Source organism: Ambystoma mexicanum, chromosome 7q, assembly GCF_040938575.1.
Source record: "Ambystoma mexicanum isolate Mex_15411 chromosome 7q, UKY_AmexF1_1, whole genome shotgun sequence".
Lineage (NCBI taxonomy): Eukaryota > Metazoa > Chordata > Amphibia > Caudata > Ambystomatidae > Ambystoma > Ambystoma mexicanum.
This window is the reverse complement of record NC_090941.1, coordinates 660,634,500-660,656,107: the sequence shown is the minus strand read 5'-3', so window position 1 is coordinate 660,656,107 and position 21,608 is coordinate 660,634,500. Positions and strand designations below refer to the sequence as shown.

Genomic DNA, 21,608 nt, shown 5'->3' with positions numbered 1-21,608 from the left:
ACTTTGGCAGTGGCACTATAGTTTGGGAATGGAAGTGTGGACGGCCATAGTATGTGAATGAAAGTGCACAGGGGTGCAGGAGAGAGTGCTTTGTTTCTACATTATGGTAAGTGGTGCAATGTGTTGCTGTATAGGTTCATGACGGTGCGCAGTTTGGGTAGTAGTGCTGGTGGTAGTTCTGTGTATGTGGATAGGCGAAGTTGGTGAAATAGTGAAATGGATGGTGCTATTATGTAGCAGTGACAGTCTTGAAGGTCTAGACTGTTGGGTGCATGGCCGAAGGCCGTAGGCCATGCACTCAAGAGGCTAGGACTTTAGGACATACACAGTAGTAAGGCATTTTAGATTGTGCAGCAGGCAGAGGGTGGTGACCTGTAAAGAATGGGTGTGAAGTACATTTCAGACTGAATAGAGCAGGAGAAGTGAGCTGTCACGCCTGCATGTTTGGTTTTGCTGGTGATGACACTGTTACAACATGGTCAGGTTTTTGATGTGTAGTTGGATATGGTGCCGTGAAAAGTGATGCAGTGTGGGCACTGGGTGCTGGGTTTGCATACTGTCACTATGGAGCTGCGGTGCCTGTGTTGAAGGTGTATCCTATTGGGTGAATGGCCGAAGGTGGTAGGCTGTACGCCATGGATTGAAGAGCCTACGACTTGAGGAAACCTACGCCACTAATGCAATGTTGACTGTGCATCTGGTAGACGGTGATGACCTGCAAAGAATGGTTGTGCAGTACGTTGCAGATGCCATAGAGCAGTACAAATGAGCTGGCAGGTGTGTATGTTTGGTTCCGCAGGTGAGGAGGCTGGTAGAATATGGTTACGTTTTGGATGTGTGATTGGAGATGGTGCAATGAAAGGTCACGCATTGTGCTCACTCGGTGTAGTATGTGCATACTGGCAGTATGGCACAGGGTATGGTTGTAGTGCAGCTTCTATGGGTTGTTTACTATGATGTGTGCACAATTGTTGAGGTAGGGCCAATGTTGTGACAATGTTGTGGTTAGGTTGGTAGTAAAAAAATACTTTGGGTATGGCAGTGGTTAGGGCTGATGGAGGCTATGGTATCTATGTGGATGGTGGTAAGTTCGACCTGTTTTCGTTAATGGGTGCTTTATGGTGGGAGTTGGGTTAAAGTGCTGCTATGTTTGTTACGTTTGTGCATAATGGTAGCTGCCTACATGGTCGTATGCATGCATTCACAGTGTTTTTGTGGGTGTGGGCAAGGGTGGAGTGTTGTGTGCATGGCGATATATGTGCTCGATGCGCCACAAGATCATTGTGGATGCTGAAGCAGGGCTTCCTGCAGTAAAAGTTTCTGGTGTAGGGGCTTTGGAAGCAAAGGGAATGTGTTCTCAGAGTGTTAAAGGGGAAATATGGAGTTGTGTACAGAAATGATAGTGTGCAATGCAGAGTTTCAGTATGTGATTGGTGCAGGCGTTTTTTGAAAATTTGATAGCTGTTAATAGGCGCCAGTAAGGGACTGTTGGAGAAATGGAGTGCTAAGGGAAGAAGTATTGTGTCTGCTTTGCTGGGGCGCGACCCTAGCTGTAGCTGGGAATGTGCATGTGCCACATCATGGGTTTCTTGGAAAATTTGAGAGCAAAGGGAAGAAGTATTGTGTGTGCTTTACTGGGGCGTGGCCGTAGCTGTAGCTGGGAAAGTGCACATGCCACATCATGGCTTTATGAGCATGGAGCCTTTCCAAATGGAATTGTGGGGATTCTCCAATGAGGGTTGGAGGGTGTGGTTTCCTGAAGGGACAGTGACATATTTACCGAAAGGTAGATGTACTGAGGTTGGCAGACATGGAGAGATGGTGAGTGCTTATAGTCGGTGATAGCTGTGTGCACTATCTGCACAGGTATGCCGTAGAAAGAGGCTTCGATACTGACTTTCAGTTGGAAGGAGTGCTGGCTTTTTGGGCTACACTTTATGAGTGGGGTTTCGGCTGCATGGATCTCCTTTGCAAATATGTGGCCTCTGTGGGTACTATACATGTGGTGGCTGACATTCACAGTGCGCAAGTGAATGGGAAGGGGGAGGGCAAAGTGCAGTATATGGGAACAATAAGAAATAGAAATACATGCAACTACGGCCGGTGCAGGCAAGTGGAAGGATAAGTGTCGACATAAAGTGGTGGCTGCACTGTTAGGGTTCTAGAAAGCAATCCGCAAGTGCAGTGGTTGGCAGAAAGCTAGTGCAGGGGTGGAACTGTAGGGAAGGAGTTGGCATGGGACACAGATTATAGGATGAGTAAGAAACCAGTGCAGAATACTTTTTAGCCAGAAGTGAGCAGGGGAGAGGAGGGCAAAACGAGGAAGTACACGGAAAGGTTTTCAAGTACTTTCAGAGCCTACCATCCTTCTCCTCAAGGTCCAGGGAGACAGAGAGCATGTTGTACACGGAGGCCGCAGCAGAAGAAACACATGTGCCACCATCTGGTTGCATGTACAAGCAACTGAACGGGTCGGAGTAGGGGGCTGATGAGGGAAAAGCTGGATCAAGCAGATATTTAGGAAGTGAGAGTGGAAGGTATTCAGGTCGCAGGTACCAGATGTCATTCTGCGTAATGCACAGGGCTTTCATTTTATTGTTCGCGGTCACTGGGAGCTACTGCACACATTTTAGTACAGCAGAGACAGAAAGTGGAGGCGGGCAGATTTTAAAAGAGCCTATGGCAACTGTGCAGCATACACAGCACCACACACGTGCAGACACTGACCTTTTGGAAAGTGCCTGTAGGTTGCTAAGATGCATTCAGTGGTGCATTTAGTGCCTTGTTTTTACGAATTATGTAGTAGGTGGGTAAGTGGGGAACACATTTGGCACGATTGTGGGAAGGAAAGAACAGAGTTACTGCTTCGCTAATATAGTGTATGATATGGGTAAATGAACACGTTGGAAACACATACCAACAAATTGCCACTTCATGATGGCAGATGGGAGGAACATCAGTATGCTTTTTTAAAGACGTAGTCGACGCTTACAAGCAGATATTGTACGCACAGGAACTAATAACACAGTTGTGCACATATTGTGAAAAACATTTTCATATTTTTGTTTTGTGGTGATGGGTGCTTATGTGGATGTACGTGCATGTATAACTCCTGCAATGTTTTACTGCACTTTCCACTAGATCTGCTTTCCAATAACAGCACACATGCAGCCTGATGTTGTAACGGTAAATATGAAGTGTTGTGGAGAACTGACATTGTAAGATGCTGAAGTCTTGGAGGTCATTGGTGGATGCGTGTGTGAGTACTTACAAATATCTAATAAGGGTGTGGTGGGAAGAGGATAGTGGAAAGGGAAGAAGGATTGTTCATGAACTGCTGGGGTGCGGCTCTAACGGTACTTTGCGAGGCGCACGTGCTATATCCTGTGCTTTTGAACATGCTGGCCAATGGAAATGCGATTGCTGCAATTGTCCAATGAGGTGGTTAGAGTGTGGTCACAGGAAAAGTCGGCCATCATTTGTTTCATTACTGTGTGTAGTGAGGCGGGCAGAGATGGCGAAATGCAAAGTTTTCATAGTGGGTGATTGCTTTGGACGCGATCATCTCCAGTATGCCGTGGAAAGAAGCCTTAATGGCAATTTGAATTTGTGGTGCGGTGTGCCTGTCCGTACTTTCGACCATTTGGTTGAAGAATGTCGACGAGTAGCCACTTTAGGTACTGTAGACCTTGTGGTGCTGCTTTATGGAGCATTGATTTTGGGTTCAATAACATGTTCAAGTGTATACTGTCAACTGAAAAAGATGATGAAAGAAGTGCAGCCCATTTTTCCCACTGCAAAGGTGCTTGTCTCATGTATAGCACCAAGTCCAGTATATAACTATTCCAATGAATGTTGTTGGCAGCTAGAGGTAGGAAGGCGTCTTATCAACAGAAGCATGTGTAACTTTTTGCGTGCTGCTGAGATGTACTCCTGTAAGAATGAGAACATTGGTGATCGATATCTGCACCTTCTCAATGGAAATGGCATTTCATTGTCGCCCAGTGGCAATGACATTTGGTTTTCCAATCTACAGGCTGCACTGAAGATGATATTGTAAGAATATGAGGCACATAGCACCAAATAAAAACCATTATAAAAGCCTGAAAAATGAGTTGTTACTGTGGAAGCTGTTTAAAAAAATAAAAAACAGCTTTTTTTAAAAGCCACCACTACAAAGGACATCCCCTACCTTGGTTGACATTTATTCCCCTACTCCCGCCCGTGCACACCTGCAAAAATGTGCAGTAATTGCCACAGTTGCAGGGTTGTAAGTGCAACATACGCCCATTTTGCAAATGCACATATTCTGGTTGCGATTATGGAGGACACGGGATTGCACTATAAGCTTTGTGGGTGTGGAGTGCACGCTGAGACTGTGGCACACAGTATATTTGCTCACCTTAATGCAGAGGGTGAGCTTATGGCTGTGTGTTGTATGAGTCACAACGTATGCTTTGTAGGTGAATTGCACATATGTTACTTGACAGTAAATGAAAAACTGCGTCCGATGGGAGTTGTGTGCAGTGTATCATGTGGGTTTGTGCGCATATGGAGCACCTACACTGAAGAGATTGCTTTTGGTTTGTCTGTGTGAGACTTTGGTGACGCTCAAACCCGACGACATTATTGTTGTTGATTGAGTAGGGAGAAATGGACACCATGTAACACCATGTTTAGTGGCGTTTGTGCTGAGGGGGGTAGTAGGCCAGGCAATTATTTTGTTTTCGATCTCCTGCATACATTTGGTTCCCAATATGCAGCCACCCATGTAGGAATGTTCTTTTTTATTTGGTGCAGAAATGGAGAAAGCTTGGGACATTGTGAAGAAGTGTATTTGTGTCTGTTTACAACTTGTGCCATTGTCGTACTGTATAAATGGGAATCTATCCTTTGACAGCACGAGCATTTTTCCCCTACAAAAATCGTTCTTTGTCCTATTACTGCATTTTCCATTTCTGCACGCTCTACACTCATTGCTTTGGTGCCCTTTTTGGAAGTATAGGAACAATGTTTCTCCTTGCTGTTGCGCACTTGCACCCTTAAAAATGCACTGCAACACGCACAACCATCCCTTTCAACAACCAGCTATTTCTTCCTGTTTCCACTGCAGTGTTTTCCACACTACCACTGTTCCTTCCATTTAGCATACAATTGTGTGGCGGGTATACAATGCGCGTCGCACTGACTCTCTTCATTGCCACTTACATGGTGACACTCTAGAAGGAGCTTTCTATGATAATCACGCACAAAAACAATTCTTAAAGGGACATAAGGGTGCAGGTGCGATATTACAAACATAGCATCATTTCTAAATACAGTATATGCTAAAGCAACGTAATGTTTACAGTGCCCTAATAAAAACATATGAAATTCAATAAGAAAAAATGTTGTTAAAGGGACGTTATGGTTAAGTTGCACTACTAAAAACCTTTTGCCTTTACTGAAAAATCTACCCCAAAGCAGTGTTATGCTTAAAGTGCCCTACTAAAAACCTATGAAATTCACTAACAAAAAACATTGCTATAAGGACGTTATGGTTACAGGTAAAACCTGAAACCCCCAGAAATGTGCAAGTTATGGTACAGTACACAACCATTACTCGCGCTACCACTTTGCACTGCAAGGACTAACACCCATGACATCAAAGATGACATCACAAATGTCATTGATGGCATGACTGATGACACCACATGTGTGCCTCCCTCTTTTTTTGCATTACTTGATATACAAGTGGCAGCTGGTGCCTGCCTGGGGGCCCTGATTACTGTGGGGCACAGGGTGATGGCACAGAAGGCCCATGCCTAGGGCCGGTCCTGCTAGTGGGCATCAGCAGCATTTACAAGTGCTTACTTGCCATTGCTTTGGTGTACCCTATCCACGGGTACCTCTGCAAGACCCCCAGTACCATTTTAAGTATTTTCTGCCTCATAGTAGGGCCGGCCTTAGAAGTTGCAGCGCCCCGAGCAGCAAATAAAAAATGTGGGTCCCCTCCCCCCATGTGGCCCTAGTCATGCGGCATGGGGGGTGCCACATTTTTCAATAGGCACAGCAGGTGTCCTATTGTTATTAAATGTGATCCTCTCCCGAGAGCAGAGCGCATTTAATTTCAATAGGGCGCCTCCTGTGCCTTCTCCCACCACGCCAGCTCAGGGGAGACCTTGAAAGATTCCTCCGATCTGCCATGTCAGGGGTGTAATGGCAGGGCGCCCCGGGCTGCCGCCCTGCCCACTCCATCCTAAGGCCGGCTCTGCCTCATAGTATTTGCTACTTCCTTCACAAGGTCCGGCTGAAGATGTCAGGACGGATGGTGCCCATTTCAACATGATGTTTGCCCACCCCCTCCCCCCAAGCTGGCTACAGCTGGGAAAACCAGTTCAAGGCACTCAGTGGTTGTTTTAATTACAACAGAGTCAAAAGAAGGCAGGGGGGTGCAGACCGTCAATGCGCGGGAATCGCTCTACGACAGCAAAGAGCTGATATAGAGGAGGCCTGAGTGAAAAGGCAACGATGAGAAGAGCGCTTCTGGATACTGAAAAACCCGAAAGAGGTGACACCCTGAAGGCGCCAGCAAAGGAAACCTGTGACGTGTACACAGTTAAACGTTCATTACTAATGTAGAGGAATCCGGACTAAGAAGGTAACGAAGTCAAAGGTATCCTGCTGGATACAGAAAACCTCTTGGTTGTGTCAGCCTGCAAAGGCAACATGTAACGTGTGCGTTGTATAGAGTACCTTTAAACCCTGATTCATGGAACTGTGCAAAGTGTATTTCTGCAGTGCAAATCAGTGCAGTCAGTGCATAGTCACTTTTGCAGTCCAAAATGACTTTGCACTGACTTTGCACTGCGAAAATACACTTTGCACAGTTCCATGAATCAGGGTTTTAATGTCCTAAATTAAATGCTGATGTTGCTCTGTCATAATACTGCCAACACAGGGCAGCTGCTCAGAAGGCCAGGCTCAGGCCCATTTCAACTGAAAAAGTTGAAAGGCCCTAACGCCATCCCTGGCACTCAACTTGAGGCGCGCACACGCGCCGTAGCCTAACTGAAGAGGCTCTGGAAAAAGAAAGCTTAAAGGGTGCAAAAAGTTAGTCATTTACTGCATCACTTCTAGGTGAAGCTTGGTGCAGTATACATTTGTCTCACAACGGTAAACCCCACTGTGAAAAAAACAGCCTTCCAACTTAGTGGGCAAAACTATGTACTACACAACCCAAAGAAGGTATACCACTGTGTGTCAGATTATCACTCTTCACAGAAAGGAAATCTGGAGAGTCTTAAACAAATAACAGAGCCCCATCTCACCACCTATTCATTGTCAAACGTATTCCAAAACATTATTATTGCAATGTATATACATTAATGATCATAAAAAAAATATACTAAAATACATTCATAAAACTTGCAACACATTGTGGTAATGTCATCACATATATAGAAATACATAAAAACAAACATCAATTCTAGCATCACTTCAATTCAATGTCACAAAAGCGTGTGTTGCTCAATTTCTTGTTAACCCAACTTTAGTAATACGCTAAAAATGATGGCCCAACTTGTCCAGGTTTCTGTCCTGTCGGCTCAAATCTGCTGGACATTCATCAGGGGTATTCTGAGCATCATTATGTATATCTTCTGGCGGATTCTCTCTCGCTGCTCTTTGATGAGGCTCCCTACTTGCATAAAAGACACACATATCTTTAATTTAAAACTTCACTTCACTGGGTCTTGTCATTAGACCTCATAAATGTACGCTATCCCCAAAGGTACCCCAATATACTTATGTATAGTATACCTAAGTGGTTATCCTAAATAACCTTCTTAAGACCCGTGAACAACCATATATGCTGTACGTCACTGTCCTCCTTTAGTGGGGAGGTAACAGACTATCCTCTTCTTGCTTCCCTGAAAAAAACGGAAAAACATCCTTACTGACGCGGTATTCATCTCTAGGAACTACTCATTCCCCCCTACCATAATGTGTTGCAAGTCTTATGAATGTATTTTAGTATATTAGGTATGATCATGAATGTGTATGCATTGCAATAATACTATTTTGGAATACATTTGACAATGGCTAGGCGGTGAGATGGGGCTGTGTTATTTGTTTAAGACTCGCCAGATTTCCTTTCTTTGAAGGGTGATAAGCTGACACACAGTGGTATACCTTGCTTGGGTTGTGTAGTGCTTGGTGCATAATACCATCACCTCCACATCAAGGGCATGAGTGTCAGCCGGGGTGGACAAGAGAAAAGGCACATACAAAGGAGTGTCCTTCACCCCAGAGTGTAGCGTGACGAAACAAAGGAGCAACTCAGACATGCTGCACTGGACAGCTCTTTTGTGAAGATCAGAGCTGCCCTGTCTAGCTCTGTACCATTCAAGGTCCCAAGTAGGCTAATCCATCCAAGAGCAGGAAAGCGGGCAGCATCTGGACAGCAAGTCACCCAATCACAAACCAAAATGGCATGCAACTGGGGGCGAGACTGAAAGTCTCAAATCCATCTGCTAAAACGTTGCGCGCCTCAAGGTGACTACCAGCGACGGCTCCCTGGGCCTTTCAACCTTTTCAATTGCAATAGGCCTGAGCCTGGGTGGCCTTCTGTGCAGCTGCCCCGTGTTGGCAGTCTTACCACACAGCAACATAAACCTGTAATTTAGGACATTAAATGCACTCTTTACAACGCGCACGTTACATGCTGCCTTTGCAGGCCGACGCTCCCTGGAACTTTCCAGAATCCAGCAGGATTCTTCTGACTTCGTTGTATTTTTACTCCGGTTTCCTCTGCATCAGTAATGCCCGCGATATCACACAATAAACCTACATTGACATCATAGGAAATCAAATTACATCAAATGTAAAAACACGGTAAGCAAGAGAAGTTAGCGTGCAAGTTTTACAGAAAGTTCCACATGGCTTTACATTATCCCAGAAAAATAGCAATACAGGAAAGGTGAAGAGAGCAGAATATTATTAAACCGCACGTAAAAAAAATGCTCATTGTGTAGAAGGATTCATAGCAAAGGAGAGGGCTGAACTGGGATGTTGCATGCAGCGCCTACTATGAGGCGAAACATCAGTGCAATGCCCCCTATTCACGGGCGCTGTGGTGGAAAACCAGTCAACAGTTTAGTTCTCGAGACTGTGTAGGTTTGTCACGATAGACTCAGAAACAGTTTTAGAAGGCTACATAGCAAAACAACAAAATAAAGGCGCCATTGGCGCTGAAGCTTCCACGGATATTAAGGTGATAAACAGCACAGCTGCATCCTGCAGATTAAACTGAAGGGCAACTGCAGCATCTGAAGACATTCGTAGTCTAACAACACTCAGTAGCATGCAGAGATCTGTGGCCATGCACCTCCGCCCCGCTACACCCCCCCGCCCCTCCACCCTCTGCCACGACCTTCATGAACATAGTGATCACATTATGGGCAAATGAAGAATCGGGGGCGGTAGGAAAAATCACCCTTTTATTCACGTACATTGAGGGGCAATTTGCGACAATCTAAATTTGAATCTACATTTTAACTGAGTGCGTGTGTGACTCACTGAATGCTAGAGTGAGTGAGTGTGCGACTGTAAGTGGGTGTGTGTGTGTGTTTCATCATGAGTAAGTGGCTTGCTGAGCTTGGGAGGGAGCAAGTAAGAGGTGACACTCTAGAAGGAGCCTTCTATGATAATCACGCACAAAAACAATTCTTAAAGGGACATAAGGGTGCAGGTGCGATATTACAAACATAGAATCATTTCTAAATACAGTATGCTAAAGCAACGTAATGTTTACAGTGCCCTAATAAAAACATATGAAATTCAATAAGAAAAAATGTTGTTAAAGGGACGTTATGGTTAAGTTGCACTACTAAAAACCTTTTGCCTTTACTGAAAAATCTACCCCAAAGCAGTGTTATGCTTAAAGTGCCCTACTAAAAACCTATGAAATTCACTAACAAAAAACATTGCTATAGGGACGTTATGGTTACAGGTAAAACCTGAAACCCCCAGAAATGGGCAAGTTATGGTACGGTACGCAACCATTACTCGCGCTACCACTTTGCACTGCAAGGACTAACACCCATGACATCAAAGATGACATCACAAATGTCATTGATGGCATGACTGATGACATCACATGTGTGCCTCCCTCTTTGTTTGCATTACTTGATATACAAGTGGCAGCTGGTGCCTGCCTGGGGGCCCTGATTACTGTGGGGCACAGGGTGATGGCACAGAAGGCCCATGCCTAGGGCCGGTCCTGCTAGTGGGCATCAGCAGCATTTACAAGTGCTTACTTGCCATTGCTTTGGTGTACCCTATCCACGGGTACCTCTGCAAGACCCCCAGTACCATTTTAAGTATTTTCTGCCTCATAGTAGGGCCGGCCTTAGAAGTTGCAGCGCCCCGAGCAGCAAATAAAAAATGTGGGTCCCCTCCCCCCATGTGGCCCTAGTCATGCGGCATGGGGGGTGCCACATTTTTCAATAGGCACAGCAGGTGTCCTATTGTTATTAAATGTGCTCCTCTCCCGAGAGCAGAGCGCATTTAATTTCAATAGGGCGCCTCCTGTGCCTTCTCCCACCACGCCAGCTCAGGGGAGACCTTGAAAGATTCCTCCGATCTGCCATGTCAGGGGTGTAATGGCAGGGCGCCCCGGGCGGCCGCCCTGCCCACTCCATCCTAAGGCCGGCTCTGCCTCATAGTATTTGCTACTTTCTTCACAAGGTCCGGCTGAAGATGTCAGGACGGATGGTGCCCATTTCAACATGATGTTTGCCCACCCCCTCCCCCCAAGCTGGCTACAGCTGGGAAAACCAGTTCAAGGCACTCAGTGGTTGTTTTAATTACAACGGAGTCAAAAGAAGGCAGGGGGGTGCAGACCGTCAATGCGCGGGAATCGCTCTACGACAGCAAAGAGCTGATATGGAGGAGGCCTGAGTGAAAAGGCAACGATGAGAAGAGCGCTTCTGGATACTGAAAAACCCGAAAGAGGTGACGCCCTGAAGGCGCCAGCAAAGGAAGCCTCTGACGTGCACAGTTAAACGTTCATTACTAATGTAGAGGAATCCGGACTAAGAAGGCAACGAAGTCAAAGGTATCCTGCTGGATACAGAAAACCTCTGGGTTGTGTCAGCCTGCAAAGGCAGCATGTAACGTGTGCGTTGTATAGAGTACCTTTAAACCCTGATTCATGGAACTGTGCAAAGTGTATTTCTGCAGTGCAAATCAGTGCATAGTCATTTTTGCAGTCCAAAATTACTTTGCACTGACTTTGCACTGCGAAAATACACTTTGCACAGTTCCATGAATCAGGGTTTTAATGTCCTAAATTAAATGCTGATGTTGCTCTGTCATAATACTGCCAACACAGGGCAGCTGCTCAGAAGGCCAGGCTCAGGCCCATTTCAACTGAAAAAGTTGAAAGGCCCTAATGCCATCCCTGGCACTCAACTTGAGGCGCGCACACGCGCCGTAGCCTAACTGAAGAGGCTCTGGAAAAAGAAAGCTGAAAGGGTGCAAGAAAGTTAGTCATTTACTGCATCACTTCTAGGTGAAGCTTGGTGCAGTATACATTTGTCTCACAACGGTAAACCCCACTGTGAAAAAAACAGCCTTCCAACTTAGTGGGCAAAACTATGTACTACACAACCCAAAGAAGGTATACCACTGTGTGTCAGATTATCACTCTTCACAGAAAGGAAATCTGGAGAGTCTTAAACAAATAACAGAGCCCCATCTCACCACCTATTCATTGTCAAACGTATTCCAAAACATTATTATTGCAATGTATATACATTAATGATCATAAAAAAAATATACTAAAATACATTCATAAAACTTGCAACACATTGTGGTAATGTCATCACATATATAGAAATACATAAAAACAAACATCAATTCTAGCATCACTTCAATTCAATGTCACAAAAGCGTGTGTTGCTCAATTTCTTGTTAACCCAACATTAGTAATACGCTAAAAATGATGGCCCAACTTGTCCAGGTTTCTGTCCTGTCGGCTCAAATCTGCTGGACATTCATCAGGGGTATTCTGAGCATCATTATGTATATCTTCTGGCGGATTCTCTCTCGCTGCTCTTTGATGAGGCTCCCTACTTGCATAAAAGACACACATATCTTTAATTTAAAACTTCACTTCACTGGGTCTTGTCATTAGACCTCATAAATGTACGCTATCCCCAAAGGTACCCCAATATACTTATGTATAGTATACCTAAGTGGTTATCCTAAATATCCTTCTTAAGACCCGTGAACAACCATATATGCTGTACGTCACTGTCCTCCTTTAGTGGGGAGGTAACAGACTATCCTCTTCTTGCTTCCCTGAAAAAAACGGAAAAACATCCTTACTGACGCGGTATTCATCTCTAGGAACTACTCATTCCCCCCTACCATAATGTGTTGCAAGTCTTATGAATGTATTTTAGTATATTAGGTATGATCATGAATGTGTATGCATTGCAATAATACTATTTTGGAATACATTTGACAATGGCTAGGCGGTGAGATGGGGCTGTGTTATTTGTTTAAGACTCGCCAGATTTCCTTTCTTTGAAGGGTGATAAGCTGACACACAGTGGTATACCTTGCTTGGGTTGTGTAGTGCTTGGTGCATAATACCATCACCTCCACATCAAGGGCATGAGTGTCAGCCGGGGTGGACAAGAGAAAAGGCACATACAAAGGAGTGTCCTTCACCCCAGAGTGTAGCGTGACGAAACAAAGGAGCAACTCAGACATGCTGCACTGGACAGCTCTTTTGTGAAGATCAGAGCTGCCCTGTCTAGCTCTGTACCATTCAAGGTCCCAAGTAGGCTAATCCATCCAAGAGCAGGAAAGCGGGCAGCATCTGGACAGCAAGTCACCCAATCACAAACCAAAATGGCATGCAACTGGGGGCGAGACTGAAAGTCTCAAATCCATCTGCTAAAACGTTGCGCGCCTCAAGGTGACTACCAGCGACGGCTCCCTGGGCCTTTCAACCTTTTCAATTGCAATAGGCCTGAGCCTGGGTGGCCTTCTGTGCAGCTGCCCCGTGTTGGCAGTCTTACCACACAGCAACATAAACCTGTAATTTAGGACATTAAATGCACTCTTTACAACGCGCACGTTACATGCTGCCTTTGCAGGCCGACGCTCCCTGGAACTTTCCAGAATCCAGCAGGATTCTTCTGACTTCGTTGTATTTTTACTCCGGTTTCCTCTGCATCAGTAATGCCCGCGATATCACACAATAAACCTACATTGACATCATAGGAAATCAAATTACATCAAATGTAAAAACACGGTAAGCAAGAGAAGTTAGCGTGCAAGTTTTACAGAAAGTTCCACATGGCTTTACATTATCCCAGAAAAATAGCAATACAGGAAAGGTGAAGAGAGCAGAATATTATTAAACCGCACGTAAAAAAAATGCTCATTGTGTAGAAGGATTCATAGCAAAGGAGAGGGCTGAACTGGGATGTTGCATGCAGCGCCTACTATGAGGCGAAACATCAGTGCAATGCCCCCAGTCAACAGTTTAGTTCTCGAGACTGTGTAGGTTTGTCACGATAGACTCAGAAACAGTTTTAGAAGGCTACATAGCAAAACAACAAAAGGCGCCAGTGGCGCTGAAGCTTCCACGGATATTAAGGTGATAAACAGCACAGCTGCATCCTGCAGATTAAACTGAAGGGCAACTGCAGCATCTGAAGACATTCGTAGTCTAACAACACTCAGTGGCATGCAGAGATCTGTGGCCATGCACCTCCGACCCGCTACCCCCTCCCCCCCCCCCCGCCCCTCCACCCTCTGCCACGACCTTCATGAACATAGTGATCACATTATGGGCAAATGAAGAATCGGGGGCGGTAGGAAAAATCACCCTTTTATTCACGTACATTGAGGGACAATTTGCAACAATCTAAATTTGAATCTACATTTTAACTGAGTGCGTGTGTGACTCACTGAATGCTAGAGTGAGTGAGTGTGCGACTGTAAGTGGGTGTGTGTGTGTGTTTCATCATGAGTAAGTGGCTTGCTGAGCTTGGGAGGGAGCAAGTAAGAGGGAAGCCAGTGAGGACGTGCGTGAGTTTGTGAGTGAGCAAGAAGTGACCACGTGAGTTTCAGAGGCCGCGGCCTGGCCCTCATTACAGTGTTGCTGGTATCCTGCTGGTAATTCTGATGGGATACCGGCAAAACTGCCTTAGCGTTTCCGTCACCCGGCATCCCGGTATTACCGTGACTCCATGGATGAGATTGCTGGAATTGCAGGCACGTGTACTACCGGTGCCTGTGATTCTGGCATTTATTTGCCAGTAGGGGCCTGAACTATTGCCAGGTCAGGCCCTGCTCGTAGAACACTGCCCCACCGACAAGCTTGTGTTTCCCCACGCCGGAGAAAATGCCAGTGTAGGAGTGACCTGCATGTTTTCCAGACCGGTTAACTCATAATGATGAGTTTGTGAGTGCTGAAGTGAGGGATGGGTTGAGTTGTGGTTAGAGTATTTTAGTGACTGTAAATTTGGGAGGGATGAATAGAGTGAGTGAGTGAGTGAGTGAGTGAGTGAGTGAGTGAGTGAGTGAGTGAGCGAGTGAGTGAGTGAGATCATGATTTTGTGAGTGGGCACAGTTGTACAGCATCCTGCCTGGAGTAAACATCTAAGAGATAAAGGGTAATTGGTGCCACCGATCAACATTATTAAAAAAATACACCCCACCTTAATAGATGGAGAAATATCCATATTGTGGACTACAATGCACGGATAGCATTAAAGGTAATGTACAAGGTTTAAAAAAAACAAGCAGACCGGAGTCTTTCCCCCGAAGACAGGGAAAAAAAACACTAGAAAAATACCAAAACCGTGAGTAACAGGCCTCCCAGGGGAGCGCAGGGGTTAACTACATGGGTGCATTTGTCACCTCCCAGGGGGGCGCAGGGGTTGACTACACGGGTGCATTTGTCACCTCCGAGGGGCGCGCAGGGGTTGACTACAAGGATGCATTTGTCACCACCCAGGAGAGCGCAGGGGTTGACTACAAGGGTGCATTTGTCACCTCCCAGGAGAGCGCAGGGGTTGACTACAAGGGTGCATCTGTCACACCCCCAGGGGAGCGCAGGGGTTGACTACAAGGGTGCACATGTCACCTCCCAGGGGAGCGCAGGGGCTGACTACAAGGGTGCATTTGTCACCTCCCAGGGGAGTGCAGATGTTGACTACACGGGCGCATTTGTCACTTCCCAGGGGAGCGCAGGGGTTGACTTCAAGGGTGCATTTGTCACCTCCCAGGGAAGCGCAGGGGTTGACTACAAAGGTGCATTTGTCACCTCCCAGGGGAGCGCAGGGGGTGACTACAAGGGTGCATTTGTCACCTCCCAGGGGAGCGCAGGGGTTGTCTACAAGGGTGCATTTGTCACCTCCCAGGGGAGCGCAGGGGTTGACTATACAATGGGAGGTGAGCGCAGGGGTTGACTACAAGGGTGCATTTGTCACCTCCCAGTGAAGCGCGGGGGTTGACTACAAGGGTGCATTTGTCACCTCCCAGAGGAACGCAGGGGTTGACTACAAGGGTGCATTTGTCACCTCCCAGGGGAGCGCAGGTGTTGACTACAAGGGTGCATTTGTCACCTCCCAGGGGAGCGCAGGGGTTGACTACAAGGGTGCATTTTACTACAATGGGAGGTGAGCGCAGGGGTTGACTACAAGGGTGCATTTGTCACCTCCCAGGGGAGCGCAGGGGTTGACTACAAGGGTGCATTTGTCACCTCCCAGGGGAGCGCAGGGGTTGACTACAAGGGTGCATTTGTGACCTCCCAGGGGAGCGCAGGGGTTGACTATATGGGTGCATTTGTCACCTCCCAGGGGAGCGCAGGGGTTGACTACAAGGGTGCATTTTACTACAATGGGAGGTGAGCGCAGGGGTTGTCTACAAGGGTGCATTTGTCACCTCCCAGGGGAGCACAGGGGTTGACTATACAATGGGAGGTGAGCGCAGGGGTTGACTACAAGGGTGCACATGTCACCTCCCAGGGGAGCGCAGGGGCTGACTACAAGGGTGCATTTGTCACCTCCCAGGGGAGTGCAGATGTTGACTACACGGGCGCATTTGTCACCTCCCAGGGGAGCGCAGGGGGTGACTACAAGGGTGCATTTGTCACCTCCCAGGGGAGCGCAGGGGTCGACTACAAGGGTGCATTTGTCACCTCCTAGGGGAGCCCAGGGGTTGACTACAAGGGTGCATTTTACTACAATGGGAGGTGAGCGCAGGGGTTGACTACAAGGGTGCATTTGTCACCTCCCAGGGGAGCGTAAGGGTTGACTACAATTGGATGTGAGCGCAGGGGTTGACTACAAGGGTGCATTTGTCACCCCCCAGGGAAGCACGGGGGTTGACTACAAGGGTGCATTTGTCACCTCCCAGGGGAGCCGAGGGGTTGACTACAAGGGTGCATTTGTCACCTCCCAGAGAAGCGCAGGGGTTGACTACAAGGGTGCATTTGTCACTTCCCAGAGGAGCGCAGGGATTGACTATACAATGGGAGGTGAGCGCAGGGGTTGACTACAAGAGTGCATTTGTCACCTCCCAGGGAAGCGCAGAGGTTGACTACAAGGGTGCATTTGTCACCTCCCAGGGGAACGCAGGGGTTGACTACAAGGGTGCATTTGTCACCTCCCAGGGGAGCACAGGGGTTGACTACAAGGGTGCATTTGTCACCTCCCAGGTGAGTGCAGGGGTTGACTACAAGGGTGCATTTGTCACCTCCCAGGGGAGCGCATGGGTTGACTACACGGGTCCATTTGTCACCTCCCAGGGGAGTGCAGGGGTTGACTACACGGGTGCATTTGTCACCTCCCAGGGGAGCGCAGGGGTCGACTACAAGGGTGCATTTGTCACCTCCCAGGGGAGCGCAGGGGTTGACTACAAGGGTGCATTTGACTACAATGGGAGGTGAGCGCAGGGGTTGACTACAAGGGTGCATTTTTCACCTCCCAGGGGGGCGCATGGGTTGACTACAAGGGGTGCATTTGTCACCTCCCAGGGGAGCGTAGGAGGTTGACTACAATGGGATGTGAGCGCAGGGGTTGACTACAAGGGTGCATTTATCACCCCCCAGGGAAGCACGGGGGTTGACTACACGGGTGCATTTGTCACCTCCCAGGGGAGCGCAGGGGTTGACTACAAGGGTGCATTTGTCACCTCCCAGAGAAGCGCAGGGGTTGACTACAAGGGTGCATTTGTCACCTACCAGGGGAGCGCAGGGGTTGACTACAAGGGTGCATTTGTCACCTACCAGGGGAGCGCATGTCCGTTTGCTACTGTTTTACACTCGGCAAGATCCCATGCGTTTTTTGGCATGGACACTGCCAGTGGACTAGGTAGAGTTGACATAGCCCATTTAATCACTAGCGCCATTCTCAGAGAACAGACAGAACGGTGCGACAGATCCGTCCTGTTGTGCTTACCTTGCACCCAGACCAGTCCGCAGCACGCACGCATGCTCCTGCCCTGCAGCACTCGCTGCTTTGCACCTGCTGCAGTCCAGCCCCGTCCTCGGCCACAGAGCTTTGCCACCGCGAGACCCCTGTGGAAGTGTGCACTGCTGCAGCTTCTCTGAGGCATTGAGACCTGCAGGGGGCTATTTCAACGTGACACGTCACTCACCACAAAACCTCTCACTGTGGCAAAACACTTCTCCATTCCTTCTCGCTTCTCCACATAGCGTTTTATGACTTGCCACAGTCAGACACATTCCATTTTTGACGAGTTATCAATGACAATATGAGAACATTTTGAAGCACACCAGACGCATTCAAACTAATTCAATTAATCTTTTATGAGGTGCTTAATACCGCAGACCAGGCTTTAAGCTAGGATAGCGCGGGGCCGGGATTCGAACCTGTATTGACAAACGCATTGCCCCTGAGCTATCCTCCTCGCCCCTGATGCAGTATTTTTTTGATACAAGCATGTTTTATGTGCTGAATTGCCCATTCAAAATAATGATTGGAATGGTGGGCGTATGTTCTGAAAATTCACGCTTTTATTAGAAGCTATGCAGTATGAATGTCCTCATGTGAGGAGGAGACTTTGGCACGCGTGGTTCTGATTATTTTAATAGATTCATTCAATTCTTCTATAGGTGGACCACTATGGAGCTCATGTTGTTCAAAAGACACAGACAGGCGGCTCCCTGCCACTAAATTTATGTCATTTGCACGGCCGAAATGTGCAGAGCAGAAGACAGCGTACACACGCCACCTTCTGCCCTGCGCATTTACACTCCGCCATGCAAATGAGTAAACACTGCCTGCCATGTTTGCGTGCCAGACATCGTTTGCAATAGGTCCCTTCGGAGCCCGTCTGATTTATGCTGGTGCATAAAGCAGGAAGGCTGAATAGGGATCCCCAGCAATTGCTCATGGAATGAAAATGCATGCCAGCGCAAATGCTTGGGCATTTGTATGGCGGAGAGGCAGGCAGCGGTGAACACGCAAGTTGTGTTCCGCCACTCCTTTCCACCACATAAATGAAAATGTGGCGCGCGGGAGTGAAATGTGTAAAAACCTTACGCAAGACTTTTACACATTCCATTCACATTTCGCCCGGAGCAACATATAGCTCTTCTCAAGAGAAAAATAAAACAGGCAAATAATCAACACGTGTATTAAGTTATCACACTGGTCGAGAACAAACTCAAGTGCCCAAATTCATGCTTTTGATGAAGGAGAGCTGGTTGCAACTCAAACCGACAAAAGCCAAAGACAACATTTTGAGACCTGGTGGTGGATCCAGGACTATAGTGACATGAAAGGTAGTTAGAGTATATCAACGGTTACACCAGTAACACAATGAATGTTCTTTTTGTACCACATTTTTTTTCTTTAAAGTGTTGTCATTTCCCTTCATAGACATAAGGACTGTCCATTTAAATTCATCACAGTTATGGTCTTTGTCTACAAAAGGTTTCACCATAGGTGGCAATAGTTTTTTGTTTTTTATGCAGCTTCTGTGCTCGATAATCTGAGTTTTTATCCTTCTGATGGTTTTACCTATGTAATTGAGTTTACAAGGGCTGTCCGGTCATTTGGTCGACAGACAATTGGTCGACAAATGGTCGACGCAATTTGGTCGAAAGACAAATGGTCGATTTTTTTTTTTTATTTTTATATATATTTTTCAGGTTTTCGTTTAGGAAAAAAAGGGTTTTTAAGCAAAAAAAGGGGGTTGGGGGACCCCCCCAAAAAAAAAAAATGTGAAAATACAAAAAAAAAAAATTCGACCATTTGTCTTTCGACCAAATTGTGTCGACCATTTGTCCTGTCGACCTTTTTTTTCGACCAAATGACCTGTAACCCTTACAAGGGCATGTAATCATGTAAATGACATAGTCAGAATGGCAATTCGAAAATTGCATTTGTCTCCATGGTTTTTCCAATCCAATGTCTATCTGTTTAGATTTGGCGGTCATTTTACAGACAGTACATTGCCCGCATGGGTAGTGGCCAGTAATTTGTTCCATCCCCCCCAAGTTCTTATTAGGCTTTTGGGTTCTGGTCTGTGGACTTTCAGTTTACTATTACTAATACGATTTCCTATGGTAGTAGATTTTTCATAGGCAAATAGTGGGCATGAAAGTTGAGCAGTTTCCATTGTTTTCGAACAATATTGGTTATGGTAAGGCTGAAATTAGTAAATGTATTCACATAAACTATCCTACCGTCAGGTGGTTTTTTGATCTTATCCTCCCGTACAGCCTCTCGATTATTGTTAAATTCTCTCTTTGAAGCTTTTTTAATTCGTTTTCTTGGGTATTCTCTTTCATTCAATTTCAATGTTAGGTGCTTGGCTTCTGCCTCGTAAGCTTCTTAATTGCTGCTTTTTCATAGATAACTGCCCATTGGGCAAGTTATCTTTGAGATGTTTAACATGGTGGCTTGCAATACAAATGTCCCCAATTTCTGGGGAGGATCAACCGATTGGGGCAAGTGCAGACAACACTCTCTCTATGGTCCCCAGATAAATCAGGTGGTTAAGGATTGGTACTGAGGAAGCTGCACAGTGGTAGAAGTGTACCAAAAAAAGAAGAGGAACCGTGGTCTCGGCAAAGAAGAGGGTAGTGAACTTATGGTTCTTTAGCAATTTGCATGCAATGGATGGGTTTCACAGAATAATAATAACAGGGAGGTTAAAATGGACAAACTAATGTTCTCCACACATTTCTCATAAAACATACATTTTATACTAAAAATACGTTAGAAGTGACATCATACTCGTGGCGAATAAGAAAAACCTACAACCAATTAAATTGGTTCAAGGGGAACATCTAAGTGTACTTTCTACGAGGACTGGGATTGTGATTGGTTGTCTACTGTCATGTGGACAACTTATGCCTACCTCTAAAATATGTCCTCTTCAATACTGTTAAGTACACGGTTTATCGTGGGCTCTTAAACTATAATGCCCTTCATTATACGGCCCTCTACAATTGGTTGGCATGCTCGTGCTATGCCTGGAACATTCGGTTCACTTAGCAGCACGTGAGCTCGTACCCAGGTGCCAGGAGGTGGACTTGACTTTATCTCTCCACCCAATTAGCCCAACATCTCTCATCACCCATGCCTTCTGCCAGGCAGATTGTCTTTGAACTTGGAATATATGGGAGTGTAGGCTCTCACTATCGTTGTTCGAGGACGCCAAGCACAACTCTATTTCCATCCGCAGCTCACGAATGGGAGACCATGATTCTGGTCCATTCTGCAGCATTAAATGTCTTAAATTAATAAAACTTGACACTGTTGGTGTTCTTTCTTTGCCCCTTAATAAGGGATGATTCATCCTTCACCGATTCACTGCTTTTAAGAATCGATACCCGATCTTGGCTACTTCTGTTTTGATGCCCGGCCAGACAGCCTCGCCAGGCTCTTACACGATTGTAGCTTATTCATGCTGTGACACAATTCTCTGCATTTCCTCTCCATAGATTTCAGTTTACTCAATTCATGACACCAATGTCCAGTTCCTATACAGTGGCGGCTTTTTACTATGTATAGCCAGCTTCTATGATCACGTAATCTACTTGCGTTTCTGCGTCTGTATGATTATTGAATAGTTGCATTTCTGTAGCACTTTGCATACATACAATCTTCTTCTCTGCATGTGTAAGTTTACTCGATTCTTCTCTTCGTCATCAGTTTCCATAAAATCCACGCATTCTCTTCAGCCAGTATACTCAGTCCATCACGCTAGTCTTTTGTGACGTCACTAGCTTCTCTTTCACTCTTTTTCATATTCCTTCAGGGAGTTCCTCCCTCAGATTGTCGTCTCTTCAGGGATACATTTGATACGGTTTTCTCAGTGGATACCTTTTCACAAATACTCGCTGTGGTATTGGCACAACTGCTGGTGTCAAATATGGGACAGTCTGCAACTTCTAACATATAGGAGGCAGGGGGGCGGGAATCCTGGAGAGCCATGCAGCTACTCCCCTACAGTAGGCAGAAGCATAGTGCAACATGTGACAAGGTGTTGAGGCTGTGGGCATTGCAATAGTCTAAGTGATTAGTAACTAGGGCTCCTATTACAACTTTGCACTTGCACAAGGA

The 21,608-nt window shown here is 46.3% G+C and overlaps 1 protein-coding gene across 2 annotated transcripts in view; it reads right to left on the bottom strand.

The window, feature by feature from the left end:
• Positions 1–17,595, bottom strand: part of FLT3 (fms related receptor tyrosine kinase 3) — an 842,728-nt gene extending 825,133 nt beyond the window's left edge. For both annotated transcript variants that reach the window (XM_069639890.1, XM_069639891.1), the window contains exon 1: positions 17,469–17,595. In XM_069639890.1, the coding sequence (XP_069495991.1) occupies positions 17,469–17,502 (34 nt within the window). In that variant the 5' untranslated portion in view covers positions 17,503–17,595. The remainder of the gene's footprint in view (positions 1–17,468) is intronic.
• Positions 17,596–21,608: the final 4,013 nt, after the last annotated feature.